Source organism: Hippichthys cyanospilos, chromosome 14, assembly GCF_059441005.1.
Source record: "Hippichthys cyanospilos isolate Australia breed blue-spotted pipefish chromosome 14, RoL_Hcya_1.0, whole genome shotgun sequence".
Classification (NCBI taxonomy): Eukaryota; Metazoa; Chordata; class Actinopteri; order Syngnathiformes; family Syngnathidae; genus Hippichthys; species Hippichthys cyanospilos.
Window position 1 is genome coordinate 19,615,425 of NC_142382.1, and position 27,676 is coordinate 19,643,100.

General features: G+C 40.4%; 1 protein-coding gene across 3 annotated transcripts in view; it reads right to left on the reverse strand.

The window, feature by feature from the left end:
* LOC148413252 (disheveled-associated activator of morphogenesis 1-like) overlaps positions 1 to 27,676 on the reverse strand; it is a 132,518-nt gene that overhangs the window by 43,514 nt on the left and 61,328 nt on the right. For all 3 annotated transcript variants that reach the window (XM_088433462.1, XM_088433463.1, XM_088433460.1), the window contains one exon: positions 26,796 to 26,902. In XM_088433462.1, the coding sequence (XP_088289588.1) occupies positions 26,796 to 26,902 (107 nt within the window). The remainder of the gene's footprint in view (positions 1 to 26,795; positions 26,903 to 27,676) is intronic.

Below are 27,676 nucleotides of genomic sequence, written 5' to 3' on the forward strand. Positions count from 1 at the left end.
TTGATTAAAATGTCATTTTTTACACTTTCATGTATTGTGCTCAGTCTGTTTGAGTAAAACAAATGAAAATCGGTCAGAATATCATTAACACATGGAATATTAAGGTTTTAAAATTTTACGACTTTTCGATAATGGGCGTAGTCTGCACGCCACCTCAAAGTCAGATGACTCGCCAAAACGAAAAAAGTGTCTGTAATTGGCCCCAAAATGGCCTTATGAGTGGAAAATAGCCTCTCACTCCCGGCCCGTTTGACCTAGAGCTCCAAAAATTTGTAGCCTTATGTAGGACCTCGAGCCCTACAAAAAAGTCAGCGCGTGCCATGTGCTCAGATGTACAGAAAGAGAGTTATGAATTTTTGAATGTGCACTTTTGGCCCGTTTTTGCTCATTTGCAGGTCCCGAACTGCTCCTTTTTTCTCCCAAACCCTTGACCTGATCGACTTCAAATTTGCTGTGATGTTTTATCTGACTGTGAGGCACAATTGTTCAAATTTTTGTGATGATCCGCCATCAAATATGTTGGGGGCGGGGCTTTATATTATGCCTTTGATGATTACTTTGCCACATGTGAAACAAACCTTTATAACTCAGCTTTACAAGCTTGGAAAAATCTGAAAATTCACAGACACATGAAGACTCAAGCCCTTAACACAAGTGTTTAAAAAAATCTTCAATTGCTTATAAAGCCATCTAGTGGCAAACAAAAATGTCAGTCTGATGTCTCGCCAAAACGAACAAAGTTGCTGTGTTTGGTCCCAGATGGGCTTATCTTTTCTAAACTTCATATATTTGATGGGTTTCCAATGCGGAATACACCTATTAACGTATTTTTTGTTATAGTGCGAGCGCCACCTAGTGGCAGCCAAAAATATAGCATTTTTTAAACATTTTTATGTGTTTATTTGAGCCCTTTGAAGTAATATCGCTGAAATTAAGTCTGAAAAGCCTCTAGACAGCCCTGCTGACCTCCACCAAATTTTACGAAGTTTCGATAATGGGTGTGGCCTCTACGGCCATTTTCATTCCGAAGCTTTATCTGTCCAGTAAAAGTTGCTGTAATTTGACCCAGATGATCTGATCTTCTCACAATTTCACACATTGGATGAAAATATTCTCCTGAACATATCGACAAAAATATATTCCAGTTTAAAGCTAGCGCCACCTAGTGGCTGCAAAAAATGTCATTAGTCGAACGCTTACAGTCAATCCTGTTTGGTTTGACCTACAGCTATGAAACTTTGTAGGCAAATGAAGGACTGCATGTCCTACAAAAAAGTCAATACAAGTGATGTGCTAGGATGTACAGAAAAATTGTTATGAATTTTTTTAATGTGCAGTTTTGTCCCATTCTTAGACATTAGCTGGTCTCAAACTAGTGCCTTTTTCTCTTAAATGATTCACCCCATTACCTTCAACTTTGGCATGAATCATTATCCAACTGAGGGGCACACATAGTCCAAATATCGTGAAGATCTCTTGACAGAAAAGATGGGGGCGGAGCTTCAAATTATGTTTAATAATTCCTTCGCCAAGAGTGACAAAAATGTTAATAACTCAGCTATGACAGCTTCAAACCATCTGAAACTTTCCTGGGACTTTAAAAGTCATGGAATAATACAGCTATGTGATAAACTTTCTAATCATTTACAGCGCCACCCAGTGGCGGACAAAAATCTCATTTTTTATACTTTTATGTACTGTGAAATGCCTGTTTGACTAAATGAACTAAAAAATGGTCAGAAAAGCTATGACACATTGGAAGATTAAGGGTCTCAACTTTTATGACTTTTCATTAAAGGGCGTGGCCTCTATGCAAACTCAAAGTCTGATGTCTCCCCAAAACGGTAAAAGTTGCTGTAATTGGACCTAGATGATCTGATGTTTGCAAAACTTCATATATGGGATGGGAGTCCAATGTGAAACACACCTACAAGCCTATTTTTTTATCATAGTACGAGCGCCACCTAGTGGCAGCAAAAAATATAGCAAATCCTTAATGTTTTTATGTACTCTGCTGAGCCCCTTGAAGTGATATCCCTTAAATGTTTTCTGAAAAGCCAGTGGCCATGCCTTATGCCCTCCACAAATCAGTACGATGTTTCGACAGTGGGTGTGGCCTATATGGCATTGAAAGTCACAAAATTGGAACAATAAAAGCTGCAGTAACTCCACCCACATTGTCCCACCTTGTCTAAATTTTACATATTTGGTAAGAGTCCTGCACTGAAGTCATCTACAACTACTATTTCATTGTTCATAGTCCTTGTTCATACCCCGACCTGTTCATACCCCAACGTGCACAGGTCTGCGAGGGCCCTTTATAGCTGCTTGCAGCTCTAGTTATTATTATTATTTACTGTGCAGCGCTTTTCCATTTTTGAGGGCCTAAACATGCACGAAAAGTCACCAAAATTTGCACATTTGTCGGGCCCGGTGAAAAATTGGATATTTTTGAGTTTCCCAAAACAATGCAAAAAAAATGGCTATGCAGCGCCACCTAAGGTCGAAAAAGTGCACCTGGTCCCGGCCTGTTTGACCTAGAGCTACGAAAATTTTTAGGCATATGTAGGACCTAGAGACCTACAAAAAAGTCAGCGCGAACCATGTGCTCAGATGTACAGAAAAAGAGTTATGAATTTTTGAATGTGCATTTTTGGCCCATTTTTGCACGTTTGCAGGTCCCAAACTGCTCCTTGTTTCTCCTAAACGCTTTACTCAATCGCCTTCAAATTTGCTGTGGTATATAATAAGACATAGGGGCACAACTGGGCAAAATTTGGTGCAGATCCGCTGACATATATGATAGGGGCGTGGCTTCAAATTATGTGTTCAATTTTTCCTTCGCCAAGAGAGACATAAACCTTAATAACTTTGATGTACTAGCTTAAAAAAATCTAAAACTTCATAGACACATGGAAACTTATGTCTTTAAAACCTTAAAAAAAAGTTTTTTTAAATACCTAATAGCGCCGCCTAGTGGTTGATTAAAATGTCATTTTTTACACTTTCATGTATTGTGCTCAGTCTGTTTGAGTAAAACAAACGAAAATTGGTCAGAATATCATTAAGACATGGAATATTAAGGTTTTAAAATTTTACGAATTTTCGATAATGGGCGTAGTCTGCACGCCACCTCAAAGTCAGATGACTCGCCAAAACGAAAAAAGTGGCTGTAATTGGCCCCAAAATGGCCTTATGAGTGGAAAATAGCCTCTCACTCCCGGCCCGTTTGACCTAGAGCTCCAAAAATTTGTAGCCTTATGTAGGACCTCGAGCCCTACAAAAAAGTCAGCGCGAGCCATGTGCTCAGATGTACAGAAAGAGAGTTATGAATTTTTGAATGTGCACTTTTGGCCCGTTTTTGCTCATTTGCAGGTCCCGAACTGCTCCTTTTTTCTCCCAAACGCTTGACTCGATCGACTTCAAATTTGCTGTGAAGTTTTATCTGACTGTGAGGCACAATTGTTCAAATTTTTGTGATGATCCGCCATCAAATATGTTGGGGGCGGGGCTTCATATTATGCCTTTGATGATTACTTTGCCACATGTGAAACAAATCTTTATAACTCAGCTTTACAAGCTTAGAAAAATCTGAAACTTCACAGACACATGGAGACTCAAGCCCTTAACACAAGTGTTTAAAAAAATCTTCAATTGCTTATAAGGCCATCTAGTGGCAAACAAAAATGTCAGTCTGATGTCTCGCCAAAACGAACAAAGTTGCTGTGTTTGGTCCCAGATGGTCTTATCTTTTCTAAACTTCATATATTTGATGGGTTTCCAATGCGGAATACACCTATCAACGTATTTTTTGTTATAGTGCGAGCGCCAACTAGTGGCAGCCAAAAATATAGCATTTTTTAAACGTTTTTAAGTTTTTAGCTGAACCCTTTAAAGTAATATCGCTGAAATTAAGTCTGACAAGCCTCTAGACAGCCTTGCTGACCTCCACCAAATTTTACGAAGTTTCGATAATGGGCGTGGCCTCTACGACCATTTTCATTCCCAAACTTTATCTGTCCAGTAAAAGTTGCTGTAATTTGACCCAGATGATCTGATCTTCTCACAATTTCACACATTGGATGAAAATATTTTCCTGAACATATCGACAAAAATATATTCCAGTTTAAAGCTAGCGCCATCTTGTGGCTGCAAAAAATGTCAGTAGTCGAAATATTACAGTCAATGCTGTTTGGTTTGACCTACAGCTATGAAACTTTGTAGACAAATGAAGGACTGCAAGACCTATAAAAAAGTCAATTAAAGTGATGTGCTAGGATGTACAGAAAAATTGTTATGAATTTTTTTAATGTGCAGTTTTGTCCCATTCTTAGACATTAGCTGGTCTCAAACTAGTGCCTTTTTCTCGTAAACGATTCACCCCATTACCTTCAACTTTGGCATGAATCATTATCCAACTGAGGGGCACACATACTCCAAATATCGTGAAGATCTCTTGACATAAAAGATGGGGGCGGAGCTTCAAATTATGTTTAATACTTCCTTTGCCAAGAGTGACAAAAATCTTAATAACTCAGCTATGACAGCTTCAAACCATCTGAAACTTTCCTGGGCCTTTAAAAGTAATGCATTAATACAGCTGTGTGATAAACTTTCAAATCATTTACAGCGCCACCCAGTGGCGGACAAAAATCTCATTTTTTATACTTTTATGTACTGTGAAATGCCTTTTGACTAAATGAACTAAAAAATGGTCAGAAAAGCTATGACACATTGGAACATTAAGGTTCTCAACTTTTATGACTTTTCATTAAAGGGCGTGGCCTCTATGCAAACTCAAAGTCTGATGTCTCCCCAAAACGGTAAAAGTTGCTGTAATTGGACCTAGATGATCTGATGTTTGCAAAACTTCATATATGGGATGGGAGTCCAATGTGAAACACACCTACAAGCCTATTTTTTATCATAGTAAGAGCGCCACCTAGTGGCAGCAAAAAATATAGCAAATCCTTCATGTTTTTATGTACTCTGCTGAGCCCCTTGAAGTGATATCCCTTAAATGTTTTCTGAAAAGCCAGTGGCCATGCCTTATCCCCCCCACAAATCAGTACAATGTTTCGACAGTGGGTGTGGCCTATATGGCATTGAAAGACACAAAATTGGAACAATAAAAGCTGCAGTAACTCCACGCACATTGTCCCACCTTGTCTAAATTTTACATATTTGGTAATAGTCCTGCACTGAAGTGATCTACAACAAATTTTTCATCATTCATACCCCGACCTGTTCATACCCCAACGTGCACAGGTCTGCGAGGGCCCTTTATAGCTGCTTGCAGCTCTAGTTATTATTAGGGCCCGAGCAGCTACCGCTGCGAGAGCCCTCTTGTTTTTCTCCAGATTATTATTAGGGCCCGAGCAGCTACCGCTGCGAGAGCCCTCTTGTTTTTCTCCAGATTATTAGGGCCCGAGCAGCTACCGCTGCGAGAGCCCTCTTGTTTTTCTCCAGATTATTATTATTATTATTATTAGGGCCCGAGCAGCTACCGCTGCGAGAGCCCTCTTGTTTTTCTCCAGATTATTATTATTATTATTATTATTATTATTATTATTTACTGTGCAGCGCTTTTCCATTTTTGAGGGCCTAAACATGCACGAAAAGTCACCAAAATTTGCACATTTGTCGGGCCCGGTGAAAAATTTGATATTTTTGTGTTTCCCATAACAATGCAAAAAAAATGGCTCTGCAGCGCCACCTAAGGTTGAAAAAGTGCACCTGGTCCCGGCCCGTTTGACCTAGAGCTACGAAAATTTTTAGGCATATGTAGGACCTAGAGACCTACAAAAAAGTCAGCGCGAGCCATGTGCTCAGATGTACAGAAAAAGAGTTATGAATTTTTGAATGTGCATTTTTGGCCCATTTTTGCACGTTTGTAGGTCCCAAACTGCTCCTTGTTTCTCCTAAACGCTTTACTCAATCACCTTCAAATTTGCTGTGGTCCATATTCACACATAGGGGCACAAGTGGGCAAAATTTGGTGCAGATCCGCTGGCATATATGATAGGGGCGTGGCTTCAAATTATGTGTTGTATTTTTCCTTCGCCAAGAGGGACATAAACCTTAATAACTTTGATGTACTAGCTTAAAAAAATCTAAAACTTCATAGACACATGGAAACTTATGTCTTTAACACCTTTGAAAAAAGTTTTTTCAAATACCTACTAGCGCCGCCTAGTGGTTGATTAAAATGTCATTTTTTACACTTTCATGTATTGTGCTCAGTCTGTTTGAGTAAAACAAATGAAAATTGGTCAGAATATCATTAAGACATGGAATATTAAGGCTTTAAAATTTTACGACTTTTCGATAATGGGCGTAGTCTGCACGCCACCTCAAAGTCAGATGACTCGCCAAAACGAAAAAAGTGGCTGTAATTGGCCCCAAAATGGCCTTATGAGTGGAAAATAGCCTCTCACTCCCGGCCCGTTTGACCTAGAGCTCCAAAAATTTGTAGACTTATGTAGGACCTCGAGCCCTACAAAAAAGTCAGCGCGAGCCATATGCTCAGATGTACAGAAAGAGAGTTATGAATTTTTGAATGTGCACCTTTGGCCCGTTTTTGCTCATTTGCAGGTCCCGAACTGCTCCTTTTTTCTCCCAAACCCTTGACCTGATCGACTTCAAATTTGCTGTGATGTTTTATCTGACTGTGAGGCACAATTGTTCACATTTTTGTGATGATCCGCCATCAAATATGTTGGGGGCGGGGCTTTATATTATGCCTTTGATGATTACTTTGCCACATGTGAAACAAACCTTTATAACTCAGCTTTACAAGCTTGGAAAAATCTGAAAATTCACAGACACATGAAGACTCAAGCCCTTAACACAAGTGTTTAAAAAAATCTTCAATTGCTTATAAAGCCATCTAGTGGCAAACAAAAATGTCAGTCTGATGTCTCGCCAAAACGAACAAAGTTGCTGTGTTTGGTCCCAGATGGGCTTATCTTTTCTAAACTTCATATATTTGATGGGTTTCCAATGCGGAATACACCTATTAACGTATTTTTTGTTATAGTGCGAGCGCCACCTAGTGGCAGCCAAAAATATAGCATTTTTTAAACATTTTTATGTGTTTAGCTGAGCCCTTTGAAGTAATATCGCTGAAATTAAGTCTGAAAAGCCTCTAGACAGCCCTGCTGACCTCCACCAAATTTTACGAAGTTTCCATAATGGGTGTGGCCTCTACGGCCATTTTCATTCCGAAGCTTTATCTGTCCAGTAAAAGTTGCTGTAATTTTACCCAGATGATCTGATCTTCTCACAATTTCACACATTGGATGAAAATATTCTCCTGAACATATCGACAAAAATATATTCCAGTTTAAAGCTAGCGCCACCTAGTGGCTGCAAAAAATGTCATTAGTCGAACGATTACAGTCAATCCTGTTTGGTTTGACCTACAGCTATGAAACTTTGTAGGCAAATGAAGGACTGCATGCCCTACAAAAAAGTCAATACAAGTGATGTGCTAGGATGTACAGAAAAATTGTTATGAATTTTTTTAATGTGCAGTTTTGTCCCATTCTTAGACATTAGCTGGTCTCAAACTAGTGCCTTTTTCTCTTAAATGATTCACCCCATTACCTTCAACTTTGGCATGAATCATTATCCAACTGAGGGGCACACATAGTCCAAATATCGTGAAGATCTCTTGACATAAAAGATGGGGGCGGAGCTTCAAATTATGTTTAATACTTCCTTTGCCAAGAGTAACAAAAATAAGGTTGAAAAAGTGCACCTGGTCCCGGCCCGTTTGACCTAGAGCTACGAAAATTTTTAGACATATGTAGGACCTAGAGACCTACAAAAAAGTCAGCGCGAGCCATGTGCTCAGATGTACAGAAAAAGAGTTATGAATTTTTGAATGTGCATTTTTGGCCCATTTTTGCACGTTTGCAGGTCCCAAACTGCTCCTTGTTTCTCCTAAACGCTTTACTCAATCACCTTCAAATTTGCTGTGGTCCATATTCACACATAGGGGCACAAGTGGGCAAAATTTGGTGCAGATCCGCTGACATATATGATAGGGGCGTGGCTTCAAATTATGTGTTCAATTTTTCCTTCGCCAAGAGTGACATAAACCTTAATAACTTTGTTTTACTAGCTTAAAAAAATCTAAAACTTCATAGATACATGGAAACTTATGTCTTTAACACCTTTGAAAAAAGTTTTTTTAAATACCTACTAGCGCCACCTAGTGGTTGATTAAAATGTTATTTTTTACACTTTCATGTATTGTGCTCAGTCTGTTTGAGTAAAACAAATGAAAATTGGTCAGAATATCATTAAGACATGGAATATTAAGGTTTTAAAATTTTACGACATTTCGATAATGGGCGTAGTCTGCACGCCACCTCAAAGTCAGATGACTCGCCAAAATGAAAAAAGTGGCTGTAATTGGCCCCAAAATGGCCTTATGAGTGGAAAATAGCCTCTCACTCCCGGCCCGTTTGACCTAGAGCTCCAAAAATTTGTAGCCTTATGTAGGACCTCGACCTCTACAAAAAAGTCAGCGCGAGCCATGTGCTCAGATGTACAGAAAGAGAGTTATGAATTTTTGAAGGTGCACCTTTAGCCCGTTTTTGCTCATTTGCAGGTCCCGAACTGCTCCTTTTTTCTCCCAAACGCTTGACCCGATCGACTTCAAATTTGCTGTGATGTTTTATCTGACTCTGAGGCACAATTGTTCAAATTTTCGTGACGATCCGCAATCAAATATGGTGGGGGCGGGCCTTCATATTATGCCTTTGATGATTACTTTTCCACATGTGAAACAAATCTTTATAACTCAGCTTTCCAAGCTTGGAAAAAACTGAAACTTCACAGACACATGGAGACTCAAGCCCTTAACACAAGTGTTTAAAAAAATCTTCAATTGCTTATAAGGCCATCTAGTGGCAAACAAAAATGTCAGTCTGATGTCTCGCCAAAACGAACAAAGTTGCTGTGTTTGGTCCCAGATGGTCTTACCTTTTCTAAACTTCATATATTTGATGGGTTTCCAATGCGGAATACACCTATCAACGTATTTTTTGTTATAGTGCGAGCACCACCTAGTGGCAGCCAAAAATATAGCATTTTTTAAACGTTTTTATGTGTTTAGCATAGCCCTTTGAAGTAATATCGCTGAAATTAAGTCTGAAAAGCCTCTAGACAGCCTTGCTGACCTCCACCAAATTTTTCAAAGTTTCGATAATGGGCGTGGCCTCTACGACCATTTTCATTCCGAAACTTTATCTGTCCAGTAAAAGTTGCTGTAATTTGACCCAGATGATCTGATCTTCTCACAATTTCACACATTGGATGAAAATATTTTCCTGAACATATCGACAAAAATATATTCCAGTTTAAAGCTAGCGCCACCTAGTGGCTGCAAAAAATGTCATTGGTCGAAAGATTACAGTCAATCCTGTTTGGTTTGACCTACAGCTATGTAGGCAAATGAAGGACTGCAAGACCTACAAAAAAGTCAATAGAAGTGATGTGCTAGGATGTACAGAAAAATTGTTATGAATTTTTTTAATGTGCAGTTTTGTCCCATTCTTACACATGAGCTGGTCTCAAACTAGTGCCTTTTTCTCTTAAACAATTCACCCCATTACCTTCAACTTTGGCATGAATCCTTACCCAACTAAGGGGCACACATAGTCCAAATATCGTGAAGATCTCTTGACATAAAAGATGGGGGCGGAGCTTCAAATTATGTTTAATATTTCCTTCGCCAAGAGTGACAAAAATCTTAATAACTCAGCTATGACAGCTTCAAACCATCTGAAACTTTCCTGGGACTTTAAAACTTTCAAATCATTTACAGTGCCACCCAGTGGCGGACAAAAATCTCATTTTTTATACTTTTATGTACTGTGAAATGCCTGTTTGACTAATTGAACTCAAAAATGGTCAGAAAAGCTATAACACATTGGAACATTAAGGTTCTCAACTTTTAAGTCTTTTCAATAAAGGGCGTGGCCTCTATGCAAACTCAAAATCCGATGTCTCACGAAAACGGTAAAAGTTGCTGTAATTGGACCTAGAAGATCTGATATTTTTAAAACTTCATATATGGGATGGGAGTCCAATGTGAAACACACCTACAAGCCTATTTTTTATCATAGTACGAGCGCCACCTAGTGGCAGCAAAATATATAGCAAATCCTTAATGTTTTTATGTACTCTGCTGAGCCCCTTGAAGTGATATCCCTTAAATGTTTTCTGAAAAGCCAGTGGCCATGCCTTATGCCCTCCTCAAATCAGTACGATGTTTCGACAGTGGGTGTGGCCTATATGGCATTGTAAATCACAAAATTGGAATAATAAAAGCTGCAGTAACTCCACCCACATTGTCCCACCTTATCTAAATTTTACATATTTGGTAAGAGTCCTGCACTGAAGTCATCTACAACTACTTTTTCATCGTTCATAGTCCTTGTTCATACCCCGACCTGTTCATACCCCAACGTGCACAGGTCTGCGAGGGCCCTTTATAGCTGCTTGCAGCTCTAGTTATTATTATTATTATTTACTGTGCAGCGCTTTTCCATTTTTGAGGGCCTAAACATGCACGAAAAGTCACCAAAATTTGCACATTTGTCGGGCCCGGTGAAAAATTGGATATTTTTGTGTTTCCCAAAACAATGCAAAAAAAATGGCTCTGCAGCGCCACCTAAGGTTGAAAAAGTGCACCTGGTCCCGGCCCGTTTGACCTAGAGCTACGAAAATTTTTAGGCATATGTAGGACCTAGAGACCTACAAAAAAGTCAGCGCGAGCCATGTGCTCAGATGTACAGAAAAAGAGTTATGAATTTTTGAATGTGCATTTTTGGCCCTTTTTTGCACGTTTGTAGGTCCCAAACTGCTCCTTGTTTCTCCTAAACGCTTTACTCAATCACCTTCAAATTTGCTGTGGTGCATATTCACACATAGGGGCACAAGTGGGCAAAATTTGGTGCAGATCCGCTGGCATATATGATAGGGGCGTGGCTTCAAATTATGTGTTCAATTTTTCCTTCGCCAAGAGGGACATAAACCTTAATAACTTTGATGTATTACCTTAAAAAAATCTAAAACTTCATAGACACATGGAAACTTATGTCTTTAACACCTTTGAAAAATTTTTTTTTTAATACCTACTAGCGCCGCCTAGTGGTTGATTAAAATGTCATTTTTTACACTTTCATGTATTGTGCTCAGTCTGTTTGAGTAAAACAAATGAAAATCGGTCAGAATATCATTAACACATGGAATATTAAGGTTTTAAAATTTTACGACTTTTCGATAATGGGCGTAGTCTGCACGCCACCTCAAAGTCAGATGACTCGCCAAAACGAAAAAAGAGTCTGTAATTGGCCCCAAAATGGCCTTATGAGTGGAAAATAGCCTCTCACTCCCGGCCCGTTTGACCTAGAGCTCCAAAAATTTGTAGCCTTATGTAGGACCTCGAGCCCTACAAAAAAGTCAGCGCGTGCCATGTGCTCAGATGTACAGAAAGAGAGTTATGAATTTTTGAATGTGCACTTTTGGCCCGTTTTTGCTCATTTGCAGGTCCCGAACTGCTCCTTTTTTCTCCCAAACCCTTGACCTGATCGACTTCAAATTTGCTGTGATGTTTTATCTGACTGTGAGGCACAATTGTTCAAATTTTTGTGATGATCCGCCATCAAATATGTTGGGGGCGGGGCTTTATATTATGCCTTTGATGATTACTTTGCCACATGTGAAACAAACCTTTATAACTCAGCTTTACAAGCTTGGAAAAATCTGAAAATTCACAGACACATGAAGACTCAAGCCCTTAACACAAGTGTTTAAAAAAATCTTCAATTGCTTATAAAGCCATCTAGTGGCAAACAAAAATGTCAGTCTGATGTCTCGCCAAAACGAACAAAGTTGCTGTGTTTGGTCCCAGATGGGCTTATCTTTTCTAAACTTCATATATTTGATGGGTTTCCAATGCGGAATACACCTATTAACGTATTTTTTGTTATAGTGCGAGCGCCACCTAGTGGCAGCCAAAAATATAGCATTTTTTAAACATTTTTATGTGTTTATTTGAGCCCTTTGAAGTAATATCGCTGAAATTAAGTCTGAAAAGCCTCTAGACAGCCCTGCTGACCTCCACCAAATTTTACGAAGTTTCGATAATGGGTGTGGCCTCTACGGCCATTTTCATTCCGAAGCTTTATCTGTCCAGTAAAAGTTGCTGTAATTTGACCCAGATGATCTGATCTTCTCACAATTTCACACATTGGATGAAAATATTCTCCTGAACATATCGACAAAAATATATTCCAGTTTAAAGCTAGCGCCACCTAGTGGCTGCAAAAAATGTCATTAGTCGAACGCTTACAGTCAATCCTGTTTGGTTTGACCTACAGCTATGAAACTTTGTAGGCAAATGAAGGACTGCATGTCCTACAAAAAAGTCAATACAAGTGATGTGCTAGGATGTACAGACAAATTGTTATGAATTTTTTTAATGTGCAGTTTTGTCCCATTCTTAGACATTAGCTGGTCTCAAACTAGTGCCTTTTTCTCTTAAATGATTCACCCCATTACCTTCAACTTTGGCATGAATCATTATCCAACTGAGGGGCACACATAGTCCAAATATCGTGAAGATCTCTTGACAGAAAAGATGGGGGCGGAGCTTCAAATTATGTTTAATAATTCCTTCGCCAAGAGTGACAAAAATGTTAATAACTCAGCTATGACAGCTTCAAACCATCTGAAACTTTCCTGGGACTTTAAAAGTCATGGAATAATACAGCTATGTGATAAACTTTCTAATCATTTACAGCGCCACCCAGTGGCGGACAAAAATCTCATTTTTTATACTTTTATGTACTGTGAAATGCCTGTTTGACTAAATGAACTAAAAAATGGTCAGAAAAGCTATGACACATTGGAAGATTAAGGGTCTCAACTTTTATGACTTTTCATTAAAGGGCGTGGCCTCTATGCAAACTCAAAGTCTGATGTCTCCCCAAAACGGTAAAAGTTGCTGTAATTGGACCTAGATGATCTGATGTTTGCAAAACTTCATATATGGGATGGGAGTCCAATGTGAAACACACCTACAAGCCTATTTTTTTATCATAGTACGAGCGCCACCTAGTGGCAGCAAAAAATATAGCAAATCCTTAATGTTTTTATGTACTCTGCTGAGCCCCTTGAAGTGATATCCCTTAAATGTTTTCTGAAAAGCCAGTGGCCATGCCTTATGCCCTCCACAAATCAGTACGATGTTTCGACAGTGGGTGTGGCCTATATGGCATTGAAAGTCACAAAATTGGAACAATAAAAGCTGCAGTAACTCCACCCACATTGTCCCACCTTGTCTAAATTTTACATATTTGGTAAGAGTCCTGCACTGAAGTCATCTACAACTACTATTTCATTGTTCATAGTCCTTGTTCATACCCCGACCTGTTCATACCCCAACGTGCACAGGTCTGCGAGGGCCCTTTATAGCTGCTTGCAGCTCTAGTTATTATTATTATTATTTACTGTGCAGCGCTTTTCCATTTTTGAGGGCCTAAACATGGACGAAAAGTCACCAAAATTTGCACATTTGTCGGGCCCGGTGAAAAATTGGATATTTTTGTGTTTCCCAAAACAATGCAAAAAAAATGGCTCTGCAGCGCCACCTAAGGTCGAAAAAGTGCACCTGGTCCCGGCCCGTTTGACCTAGAGCTACGAAAATTTTTAGGCATATGTAGGACCTAGAGACCGACAAAAAAGTCAGCGCGAGCCATGTGCTCAGATGTACAGAAAAAGAGTTATGAATTTTTGAATGTGCATTTTTGGCCCATTTTTGCACGTTTGCAGGTCACAAACTGCTCCTTGTTTCTCCCAAACGCTTTACTCAATCGCCTTCAAATTTGATGTGGTCCATATTCACACATAGGGGCACAAGTGGGCAAAATTTGGTGCAGATCCGCTGACATATATGATAGGGGCGTGGCTTCAAATTATGTGTTCAATTTTTCCTTCGCCAAGAGTGACAAAAACCTTAATAACTTTGATGTACTAGCTTAAAAAAATCTAAAAATTCATAGACACATGGAAACTTATGTCTTTAACACCTTTAAAAAAAGTTTTTTTAAATACCTACTAGCGCCGCCTAGTGGTTGATTAAAATGTCATTTTTTACACTTTCGTGTATTGTGCTCAGTCTGTTTGAGTAAAACAAATGAAAATTGGTCAGAATATCATTAAGACATGGAATATTAAGGTTTTAAAATTATACGACTTTTCGATAATGGGCGTAGTCTGCACGCCACCTCAAAGTCAGATGACTCGCCAAAACGAAAAAAGTGGCTGTAATTGGCCCCAAAATGGCCTTATGAGTGGAAAATAGCCTCTCACTCCCGGCCCGTTTGACCTAGAGCTCCAAAAATTTGTAGCCTTATGTAGGACCTCGAGCCCTACAAAAAAGTCAGCGCGAGCCCTATGCTCAGATGTACAGAAAGAGAGTTATGAATTTTTGAATGTGCACCTTTAGCCCGTTTTTGCTCATTTGCAGGTCCCGAACTGCTCCTTTTTTCTCCCAAATGCTTGACCCGATCGACTTCAAATTTGCTGTGATGTTTTATCTGACTGTCAGGCACAATTGTTCAAATTTTTGTGATGATCCGCCATCAAATATGTTGGGGGCGGGGCTTTATATTATGCCTTTGATGATTACTTTGCCACATGTGAAACAAACCTTTATAACTCAGCTTTACAAGCTTAGAAAAATCTGAAACTCCACAGACAAATGGAAACTCAAGCCCTCAACACAAGTGTTTAAAAAAATCTTCAATTGCTTATAAGGCCATCTAGTGGCAAACAAAAATGTCAGTCTGATGTCTCGCCAAAACGAACAAAGTTGCTGTGTTTGGTCCCAGAGGGTCTTATCTTTTCTAAACTTCATATATTTGATGGGTTTCCAATGCGGAATACACCTAACAACGTATTTTTTGTTATAGTGCGAGCGCCACCTAGTGGCAGCCAAAAATAGAGCATTTTTTAAACGTTTTTATGTGTTTAGCTGAGCCCTTTGATGTAATATCGCTGAAATTAGGTCTGAAAAGCCTCTAGACAGCCCTGCTGACCTCCACCAAATTTTACGAAGTTTCGATAATGGGCGTGGCCTCTACGACCATTTTCATTCCGAAGCTTTATCTGTCCAGTAAAAGTTGCTGTAATTTGACCCAGATGATCTGATCTTCTCACAATTTCACACATTGGATGAAAATATTCTCCTGAACATATCGACAAAAATATATTCCAGTTCAAAGCTAGCGCCACCTAGTGGCTGCAAAAAATGTCATTAGTCGAAAGATTACAGTCAATCCTGTTTGGTTTGACCTACAGCTATGAAAATTTGTAGGCAAATGAAGGACTGCAAGGCCTACAAAAAAGTCAATAGAAGTGATGTGGTAGGATGTACAGAAAAATTGTTAAGAATTTTTTTAATGTGCAGTTTTGTCCCATTCTTAGACATTAGCTGGTCTCAAACTAGTGCCTTTTTCTCTTAAACGATTCACCCCATTACCTTCAACTTTGGCATGAATCATTATCCAACTGAGGGGCACACATAGTCCAAATATCGTGAAGATCTCTTGACAGAAAAGATGGGGGCGGAGCTTCAAATTATGTTTAATACTTCCTTCGCCAAGAGTGACAAAAATGTTAATAACTCAGCTATGACAGCTTCAAACCATCTGAAACTTTCCTGGGACTTTAAAAGTCATGCAATAATACAGCTATGTGATAAACTTTCAAATCATTTACAGCGCCACCCAGTGGCGGACAAAAATCTCATTTTTTATACTTTTATGTACTGTGAAATGCCTGTTTGACTAAATGAACTAAAAAATGGTCAGAAAAGCTATGACACATTGGAACATTAAGGTTCTCAACTTTTATGACTTTTCATTAAAGGGCGTGGCCTCTATGCAAACTCAAAGTCTGATGTCTCCCCAAAACGGTGAAAGTTGCTGTAATTGGACCTAGATGATCTGATGTTTGCAAAACTTCATATATGGGATGGGAGTCCAATGTGAAACACACCTACAAGCCTATTTTTTATCATAGTACGAGCGCCACCTAGTGGCAGCAAAAAATATAGCAAATCCTTAATGTTTTTATGTACTCTGCTGAGCCCCTTGAAGTGATATCCCTTAAATGTTTTCTGAAAAGCCAGTGGCCATGCCTTATGCCCTCCACAAATCAGTACGATGTTTCGACAGTGGGTGTGGCCTATATGGCATTGAAAGTCACAAAATTGGAACAATAAAAGCTGCAGTAACTCCACCCACATTGTCCCACCTTGTCTAAATTTTACATATTTGGTAAGAGTCCTGCACTGAAGTCATCTACAACTACTATTTCATTGTTCATAGTCCTTGTTCATACCCCGACCTGTTCATACCTCAACGTGCACAGGTCTGCGAGGGCCCTTTATAGCTGCTTGCAGCTCTAGTTATTATTATTATTATTTACTGTGCAGCGCTTTTCCATTTTTGAGGGCCTAAACATGCACGAAAAGTCACAAAAATTTGCACATTTGTCGGGCCCGGTGAAAAATTGGATACTTTTGTGTTTCCCAAAACAATGCAAAAAAAATGGCTCTGCAACGCCACCTAAGGTCGAAAAAGTGCACCTGGTCCCGGCCCGTTTGACCTAGAGCTACGAAAATTTTTAGGCATATGTAGGACCTAGAGACCTACAAAAAAGTCAGCGCGAGCCATGTGCTCAGATGTACAGAAAAAGAGTTATGAATTTTTGAATGTGCATTTTTGGCCCATTTTTGCACGTTTGCAGGTCCCAAACTGCTCCTTGTTTCTCCCAAACGCTTTACTCAATCGCCTTCAAATTTGCTGTGGTCCATATTCACACATAGGGGCACAAGTGGGCAAAATTTGGTGCAGATCCGCTGACATATATGATAGGGGCGTGGCTTCAAATTATGTGTTCAATTTTTCCTTCGCCAAGAGTGACAAAAACCTTAATAACTTTGATGTACTAGCTTAAAAAAATCTAAAACTTCATAGACACATGGAAACTTATGTCTTTAACACCTTTAAAAAAAGTTTTTTTAAATACCTACTAGCGCCGCCTAGTGGTTGATTAAAATGTCATTTTTTACACTTTCATGTATCGTGCTCAGTCTGTTTGAGTAAAACAAATGAAAATTGGTCAGAATATCATTAAGACATGGAATATTAAGGTTTTAAAATTTTACGACTTTTCGATAATGGGCGTAGTCTGCACGCCACCTCAAAGTCAGATGACTCGCCAAAACGAAAAAAGTGGCTGTAATTGGCCCCAAAATGGCCTTATGAGTGGAAAATAGCCTCTCACTCCCGGCCCGTTTGACCTAGAGCTCCAAAAATTTGTAGCCTTATGTAGGACCTCGAGCCCTACAAAAAAGTCAGCGCGAGCCCTATGCTCAGATGTACAGAAAGAGAGTTATGAATTTTTGAATGTGCACCTTTAGCCCGTTTTTGCTCATTTGCAGGTCCCGAACTGCTCCTTTTTTCTCCCAAACGCTTGACCCGATCGACTTCAAATTTGCTGTGATGTTTTATCTGACTGTCAGGCACAATTGTTCAAATTTTTGTGATGATCCGCCATCAAATATGTTGGGGGCGGGGCTTTATATTATGCCTTTGATGATTACTTTGCCACATGTGAAACAAACCTTTATAACTCAGCTTTACAAGCTTAGAAAAATCTGAAACTTCACAGACACATGGAAACTCAAGCCCTTAACACAAGTGTTTAAAAAATCTTCAATTGCTTATAAGGCCATCTAGTGGCAAACAAAAATGTCAGTCTGATGTCTCGCCAAAACGAACAAAGTTGCTGTGTTTGGTCCCAGATGGTCTTATCTTTTCTAAACTTCATATATTTGATAAGTTTCCAATGCGGAATACACCTAACAACGTATTTTTTGTTATAGTGCGAGCGCCACCTAGTGGCAGCCAAAAATAGAGCATTTTTTAAACGTTTTTATGTGTTTAGCTGAGCCCTTTGATGTAATATCGCTGAAATTAGGTCTGAAAAGCCTCTAGACAGCCCTGCTGACCACCAAATTTTACGAAGTTTCGATAATGGGCATGGCCTCTACGACCATTTTCATTCCGAAGCTTTATCTGTCCAGTAAAAGTTGCTGTAATTTGACCCAGATGATCTGATCTTCTCACAATTTCACACATTGGATGAAAATATTCTCCTGAACATATCGACAAAAATATATTCCAGTTTAAAGCTAGCGCCACCTAGTGGCTGCAAAAAATGTCATTAGTCGAAAGATTACAGTCAATCCTGTTTGGTTTGACCTACAGCTATGAAACTTTGTAGGCAAATGAAGGACTGCAAAACCTACAAAAAAGTCAATAGAAGTGATGTGCTAGGATGTACAGAAAAATTGTTAAGAATTTTTTTAATGTGCAGTTTTGTCCCATTCTTAGACATTAGCTGGTCTCAAACTAGTGCCTTTTTCTCTTAAACGATTCACCCCATTACCTTCAACTTTGGCATGAATCATTATCCAACTGAGGGGCACACATAGTCCAAATATCGTGAAGATCTCTTGACAGAAAAGATGGGGGCGGAGCTTCAAATTATGTTTAATACTTCCTTCGCCAAGAGTGACAAAAATGTTAATAACTCAGCTATGACAGCTTCAAACCATCTGAAACTTTCCTGGGACTTTAAAAGTTATGCAATAATACAGCTATGTGATAAACTTTCAAATCATTTACAGCGCCACCCAGTGGCGGACAAAAATCTCATTTTTTATACTTTTATGTACTGTGAAATGCCTGTTTGACTAAATGAACTAAAAAATGGTCAGAAAAGCTATGACACATTGGAACATTAAGGTTCTCAACTTTTATGACTTTTCATTAAAGGGCGTGGCCTCTATGCAAACTCAAAGTCTGATGTCTCCCCAAAACGGTGAAAGTTGCTGTAATTGGACCTAGATGATCTGATGTTTGCAAAACTTCATATATGGGATGGGAGTCCAATGTGAAACACACCTACAAGCCTATTTTTTATCATAGTACGAGCGCCACCTAGTGGCAGCAAAAAATATAGCAAATCCTTAATGTTTTTATGTACTCTGCTGAGCCCCTTGAAGTGATATCCCTTAAATGTTTTCTGAAAAGCCAGTGGCCATGCCTTATGCCCTCCACAAATCAGTACGATGTTTCGACAGTGGGTGTGGCCTATATGGCATTGAAAGTCACAAAATTGGAACAATAAAAGCTGCAGTAACTCCACCCACATTGTCCCACCTTGTCTAAATTTTACATATTTGGTAAGAGTCCTGCACTGAAGTCATCTACAACTACTATTTCATTGTTCATAGTCCTTGATCATACCCCGACCTGTTCATACCCCAACGTGCACAGGTCTGCGAGGGCCCTTTATAGCTGCTTGCAGCTCTAGTTATTATTATTATTTACTGTGCAGCGCTTTTCCATTTTTGAGGGCCTAAACATGCACGAAAAGTCACCAAAATTTGCACATTTGTCGGGCCCGGTGAAAAATTGGATATTTTTGTGTTTCCCAAAACAATGCAAAAAAAAATGGCTCTGCAGCGCCACCTAAGGTTGAAAAAGTGCACCTGGTCCCGGCCCGTTTGACCTAGAGCTACGAAAATTTTTAGGCATATGTAGGACCTAGAGACCTACAAAAAAGTCAGCGCGAGCCATGTGCTCAGATGTACAGAAAAAGAGTTATGAATTTTTGAATGTGCATTTTTGGCCCATTTTTGCACGTTTGCAGGTCCCAAACTGCTCCTTGTTTCTCCTAAACGCTTTACTCAATCACCTTCAAATTTGCTGTGGTCCATATTCACACATAGGGGCACAAGTGGGCAAAATTTGGTGCAGATCCGCTGACATATATGATAGGGGCGTGGCTTCAAATTATGTGTTCAATTTTTCCTTCGCCAAGAGTGACATAAACCTTAATAACTTTGTTGTACTAGCTTAAAAAAATCTAAAACTTCATAGATACATGGAAACTTATGTCTTTAACACCTTTGAAAAAAGTTTTTTTAAGTACCTACTAGCGCCGCCTAGTGGTTGATTAAAATGTTATTTTTCTATTCATCGCATGTGGCAAGACCTATGAACACAAGCAGCCATCTACATGAACAAAGGAGGGAGGGAGTGTCTACTTGACGTTCCTGCGGTGAAAACCCTGAATCGACTTGTTCTCCTCCTGCCTCAACTGACCCTCTCCATCTCACACTGTTGTATGCCTGCAACAATGATTTAATTATTAGGAAGCATTTCAAACAATCAAAGGCGATGAGTGGAAATTGACTAGTCATCACATTTTCGTGGAGAGACGAGGCATTGCGACGTACACATCACTGACAGATAAGCAATCTCAATTGTTCATGATAGGTGAGTCATTCACACCACACATAACTGGCTGTAGGAGCAGGCTGGGAGGCACGTGAACAGGGACCCATGGTGTGGTAATGCCAATTGGCCAGTGATCGAACACAAGGTGAAATTTCCTTGGTAATGTATTCCCAGAGCACTGAATGTTTTTGTATCCAGGTTGACGCTGTGGATCCCGGGTTGCTGGAGCATGTCACACGCTCTCAATTTCACGGCAGGGAGCTCGCGGACCACGAGGACGCCGCTCCGCTTTTGGACAAGTTGCCGGACTCGTTGTGGTCCGGGGGCCCCGCCGACATAAGTTTTTGCCACCCCGTTCTTCCGGTACCATTCAAAGTGACAAATCATCATTTTGGCGTGCTCCAATGCACATACAAACCTAAGTCGGCAGGTCGCATTATTAACACTCTTTAGTTACTGTGGGATGCCGGAGTCCTTGAGTTATCGGACTTCTCCTTTAACACTCCCATTCTCCCAGTTTTGAAAGCGGATTGTGTAAATTACCATATGGCATATGACCTTCGGAAAATTAACAAATTGACTGAAAACCCCTTGCATTCTTGTGCCGCTATCAAACAGAGCGAGTTGAGCCCGACAATGCAATGGTTCACTGTGATTGATTTAGCTCATGCATTTTTCCGCCTGCTACTGGCAGAAGAGTACAGACAATATTTTGCTTTTAGATTTAACGGCTGTACATTACAATACATCCACGTGACCCAAGGCGGGAGGCTAAGCCCTGGGATTTTTCGAAATAAGTTTTTGCGCGATGTGCAACAAACGGAATAGGTACCAGAGGGTGCTATTTGATCCAATATGTTGACAACTAATTAATTGGTGAGGTGGCTTGAATCTGCTTAGCAACTACTCCTTTATATCTTACTCGACTTGGTGAATTGGGGTTCAAAGTGTCACAGAACAGGTTACAGTGATGCCGACGACAAGTGCGATTTTTGACATGACTGCGTTGAGATGGCGACCCGAGACTTAAAAGCCAGACAAGACTTTTGTGGTGTCCTCTCCGTGGGGATAGGGTCTCCTTCACCAACGGCTGTTGCTGGAGGAAAACTTTAGGACCCTGCATGTCAACGCCGTGGGTGTGGAGGCCCCTGACCCAGAGGAACCGACCTCAGACTTCCAGACCGTTTCTACGATCAGCGACTTCCAGCGGTGGAATTAAAGGCCGTGTGGGTAGCCCTTTAATTGGCAGAACGGTAAAAGGTGACAATTTTTTCTGATTTGACTTGTGTAGTTGGTTGCTTGTACATGGACCTTTCCGCCTGGCAGAGTCAAGTGTTTGTTACAGCTACCAGGGATCTAGTGGCTCACATGGACTTGGTTGGACAATATAAAGGACAGACCAGCAGAGATGGCAGTCAGGGGCACGGGGAAAACCTAATCTACCGACGCAGAGGCTAAAGCAGCTATGAGTCACCAGTCTGAGGTGTCAGGACTTGGTGTTTAAAGATGTGAAAGTAAGTGGAATGTAAAGTGGTTACGTATGGAGAACAGATGAGGCTTTGGTTCAGCCCGCCGAGAGGGCCAAGACGTGTGGTGCTGCCACTTGGCGACTGCATGGTTGTGTCCTGGACGACACCCATGGAGTGACCCACAAAAGTAATGTGTCCATATTGTCTAGACTCCGTCACTGGTGGCACCCTGATCTGCTCGCTAAAAGTTTTAGTTAAAGAATTAGATATGATTTGTCATGAAGGAGAAGAATTGTCATATAACTGAAATGGGTTGTATGGAATGTTAGACTTAGAGTGAAAAGAATTGTCGTATGAATGAATGGGGTGTATGGAATGTTAGACAGAGTGAAAAGAATTGTCGTATGAATGAAATGGGATGTATGGAATGTTAGACTTAGAGTGTGGGCCCCACGACTAAAACAAAATTAAATCAAACAGAAACCGGCCGGTGCCCAATAATGTAGTGGACTATACTGACATGTTGGTCTAAGTCCAGGGCGAAAGGTACCTTTTTAGTTATTTTACAGTTATTGTCGAAACTTTCTCAGGATCGAACAATCAATCAATTATTGTCGAGACTTTTTCAGGATCCCCAAAGGCCTAACCCTGTGCTGAAGAGGATGCGCTGTCTTTGAACAAAGCTCTTTCAATCGGCTCACAGGTTCCCGCGGATCGTTAGAGCTAACAGCGGCTCACATTTCACTCCAACCCCATTGGCTACGGTTGAGGAAATGATGGGCCCCAAACATAAATTTGGGCCAATGTGGCATTCACAATCACAGGCCCATGTGGAGTGCATGAATACAAGTCAAACAACGCCTCACATATAGGTGCGCTCAGACAGGGCTGAATTGGCTCCAAGCCCTGACGTTGGCGTTGCTTTCCATCAGACAATCTGTAAATCACCAGAAAGGGTTCACACCTTTTGGACTCCTGATTGGCCGTCTGATGCCGGGTCCATCCTTGGGTTTGTTCCGCCCAGACCTGGATCCCTAAAGGGTATAGACCCTACTGGGAGCAGCTGTCGTCACTGGCCTCTTCTCTTTGCATTGTGCATCTGCCAGTGTGAGAGGGGGGCACATGCGCTGGACCTTCCATTGGTTGGGTCAATTCAAAATTAGTGTATGGACCTCTTGCGAGGTTCAGCTGGGCTCAATAGGGGACAGGTGGTACCACGTGTCAATGACATGTCCTGACCCTTTGAGAATTAGTTTTTGTGGAATATTTTTATTTATTGCTATTTTGTTTTTATATGTTCTCTCATTTTCTTTTTCCGTTCACTCTTTATTCCTGAAGCCTGCTTTGTGGGGTTGTATATGTATTTTTTGAGGGTGTTCAATTGTTTGTTTAACAATTTAACGAAAGGGGGTATGCTGTCCAGGGATATTATGGAGTGGTATTCCTGCAATTGAATTATGTTTATATAACGTTTTCAGTGCTCCTATGCATTTTGTGTTTGGTGCTTCAACAGGAGTGTTTTACAGGCTTCCTAAAGACAAGGACTCAATTGGGCAATTGCATCTTGTGTCGCTGGATCCTGACCCAATTCATGTGGAGGCAGCTGGCTGTCCTCCTGGCTATGGCACTGTTGCCATGTGGATATATCCTTTTGGTGTGTGACCTCTAATAATTAGAGGTCAATTGGGGGATTGAAGGAAATTCATATTTTTCAAATTCAATATATCAATAAAATAGTGCGTACATGGAACTGTTTATTCTAATAAAGATTGACACGACGTAATGTCAGTATAAAGCAGATATGGTCCTGGCCCAGGGGAAATAAAGACAAGTCGGCACCTCCAAAAGGAACAGATAGCATCCCCCAAGACAACATTCCACCAGGAGCAAAAGGCTAGGTGTGGCCTTCAAGAGAAGATATCAGTCAGAGTTTATGGTGCTCAGACTTCCTCCTGCTTCAAAGAATGGCCGGCAGAACAAAGACTTTTGAAGACACTATCCCCGCTCAAACAGACCCTTATGCACACACACACGCACACACCGACACGCACGCACGCACGTGCACACACACACACACACACACACACACACTGGCATTCCACACTGCCCGAAAAGGGTATAAGAACTGAATGTTGAAGGTGAAACATTGCCATTTTCTGCTCCGACCCATGGCAGGACTGGCCCGAGGCCTCGTGTACTTTCCCACTCTGTCTGGATTAAATCAATTGTTTCACTATGGTGTGGTATGGGCGATCTTTCAACAAAAACAAACACGCTAGGAACTAGGTTAAAGCAAGAAGCTTTTTCTAGATTCCTTCAAGAGTCAGACATCACTGAAGGCGTACATGTGGAAGTAACGGACCGCAACTGGTTTAACCCAATAACAATGACGTTGACTAGCTGCCAACGTTAGCCCCACCGAAACATCTACAGCAGTGGTTCTTAACCTGGGTTCGATCGAACCCTAGGGGTTTGGTGGTGTACTTAGTGGGCACAGTCATTTAAAGCGTTCTGCTCTGAGATTTCCTACCGGTCCGCTTGAGGTCGCTGGTTTATGCAACAGATTGAGACCTCCCTATCAGACCGCTTAGAGCAGTCGTCCGCAACCTTTTGATCAACCGGCTCAACCTTTGAGCTGCTCTAAGAGCCACATCATCCTTCTCACTATGTATGTAATATATGTGATATCAACAGCGGCCAGAGGTGGCACCAGAAGTTTTCAATGTCGCAATCTCGCAGTGGCCGAGCCCGTGCTAAATATTGTCCGCGGACCGAGGGTTGGGGACCACTGGCTTAGAGAGGGCTGTATATGTGTCTGACTGAGACTCCCTACCGGTCCGCTTTGAGAGCGCTGGATAAGCAGCAGAGTGAGACCTCCTTCTCAGTCGGGACCACACACCGGTATTAGCAATAACTAAGGCAGCCGATGTGAAGAAGCTTGTGGATGACTTCTTCAGAGACAACCTTTCATGGGCTATGGTCTCTGCAGTTTGTACGGACGAAGCTCCAGTGATGCTGGGAAGAAAGTCTGGTTTTGGTGCGCTAGTAAAAGCCGATGCACCGCACATCATTGTTACGCATTGCATTCTGCACAGGCATGCGTTGGCAACAAAAACCTTATTCGCTAAGTATGAAAAATTGTGGTGGAATGTGTGAATTATGTGCGAAATAGTGCTCTGAGGCACCACATCTTCAGTGAGCTGTGTAAAGAAATGAGCTCTGATTTCGAGGTACTTCTTTACCATTCGAATGTTCGGTGGTTATCCCGGGGACAGGTGCTGAATCGTGTTTGTGCCATGCGTGTGGAATTAGCCCAGTTTTTACATGTTTTTTTTAAGTTGTTTTGAGTTCATGCACTGTGTTGGTTTTGTTATTTGAACAAGATAATATTAATGCACAATTAATTTCGTGCTCCAGTAAAAAAAAAAATAAAATCATATTTTATTTTTTACTAAAGAAGTGTTCAGTGAATGAGCATATGAAACTGGTGGGGTTCGGTGCCTCCAACAAGGTTAAGAACCACTGATCTACAGTATTTTTGAAATGTCTTCCTAACCTAGCCGACTGAGTTTGAATATTAACATTGAAATTGTGTAAAGCACTGTTTCTGCCTGAAGCATAACCAATGCATCACTATGTTGTGAAGCTAACTTAGATTGGATTCAAAGACTGGGATTCAAAGACAAACAAAAAAGATTTTGTATCTCATCTTTAAATGTTGATAATACAATACAGATGAAATGATTTGTACTGGTTTTAGGCTTAAGACAACCTTTCACTGGATGTGTAATGAGTGTAATGAGCTACATTTAGAATGGCAAGCCATATTTCCAGTTATTTGGTGAGAGTAAAATAAAAGTAATGCAATAGTAGTGTAATGCATTACTATTCAAATACAGAAATATTTTAACGTAACTCATTACTTTAAAATGACAGTAATAAATAATGCATTACTGTTTTGAAGTAACTTGCCCAACACTGCCCCTCAGTGAGATACAGTCTTAAATGTTTGAATTTTGGATTGTGTGTGTTTACCACATAACTGCAATTTCTACCCACATGAATTTTTGCCTTTTAGTTTAGTTGGAAACAGTTAAATGTCTGTATTGAAATCATTTGGGATCTAGAAATTTGTGGGTGCGTCCCTAAAATTAAAGTATTTAATAGTCACAATTCTCATAAAATGCACTGTCAATGTGCAAAGGTTTTCATTGGGTCTGTTAAAGATCACACTTTCATTGTTAATGTGGTTTGTAATACATACATGTAATTTCTAGAAGGTTATCAACCATAGTTTAATGAAAAACAATGTTAGACTGTAATTGTGCAATCCAACTGTTTCCGGGCCGATGGAAGCGTATGGCATTGCACTGTCCACCACTGGGAGACCGGAAGTGATATGATTAGAGCCTTATGCATGCTACACCAGAACGACACAGCACAATTCCCTATGTGCTGTATAGCAAACTCAAACTTTGAATATAAGGGGCAGGAAATTTTGACATAAAGGAGCTGACATGTGCCTCAAACTTACACAGTTAGCGCTAACACATTGTGCATCAGCTGTAAAATCCCTATTCACAAGCTACTGTGACATCACAGTTTTGGAAAAACCTGATGTGACCATGGGTATTTCAGACTTTGGTTGACATTCTTAGAATTTTATCTAGTGAGTAACTACTGCATGCCAACAACCTAGTTATGCTTTGTAATTGGGGCTTAGGAATTACCATTCAATCTTTTGCACCCTGACCGTTAAATGTAAACCTGAGGTCCCTATTAAAGATAGATAAATCAAAGGAATCATCATCATGCTACTCGTAACCTGTCCGTTGTTACACATTTATGGTTCAAGACATTTCACTGAACTGTGGACATTCGTGTTTTTTTTTCAATGAACAGTGGTCAGTTGTATTTTACTGCATACCTGCTCATCTCAAACAGAAACCGGTCTGCTTTGGCCATACGCTCAAGTTCATGCTTGTGCTCCTCCAACAGTTCGACATCACTTTTTTCAGGGACAAACTTGAGAAGCTTAATCAGACAGACAGGCAGACACAAACACACATGAAAACATAATTACAAATTCATAAACATACTGAATTTTCACTGTAAATCAAAAGTTTTCAATGTTTCATTCCATTGTTTAACATTGATATCAATGCAGTTCAGTGTTTGATTGTACTCTACCATGAAAGCAAAGAAATAACAAAGTGAGTTGCGAAATCATGGTAGACCAAAATGCAATCAAAACCTTAAACCAAAGACAAAACATTTAGTAATAATGTGTCCCATGTCCCCCCACTAGTCAAAAGAATGGCATGCTAATGAGTTTTACATTCATGAAATAATTAATTGAGCAGTGGTGGCAGAGTGCTTAGCACGTCCTCCTCACAGTTGAGATCCAGCTTGCTCCGGCCTTCCTATGTGGAATTTGCATGTTCTCCCCTTGACCATGTGGGCTCTTTACGGACACTACGGCTTTCACCCACATTCCAAAAATCTGCATGATAGGTGTTTTGGATGCTCAAAATTGTCCTTAGGCATGATTGGGTGCATGAATAGATATTTGTCCTTGTGTGCCTTGCGATTGGCAGGCAAACAATTCAGATTGTCCCCTGCCTTCTGGCTGAAGACTGCTGGTATAGGCACCAGCTAGCCAGCGACCCTAATGAGGATAAGGGACTCCAATTATTGGATGGATGAATATATACTGTATGCAGGGGACAATTGCAGATTTTTTTCGATTTGCTGTTTTTATCCCACACCAATAGGAGGGTGTAAGATAAATTAGTAATAAACTGGCTG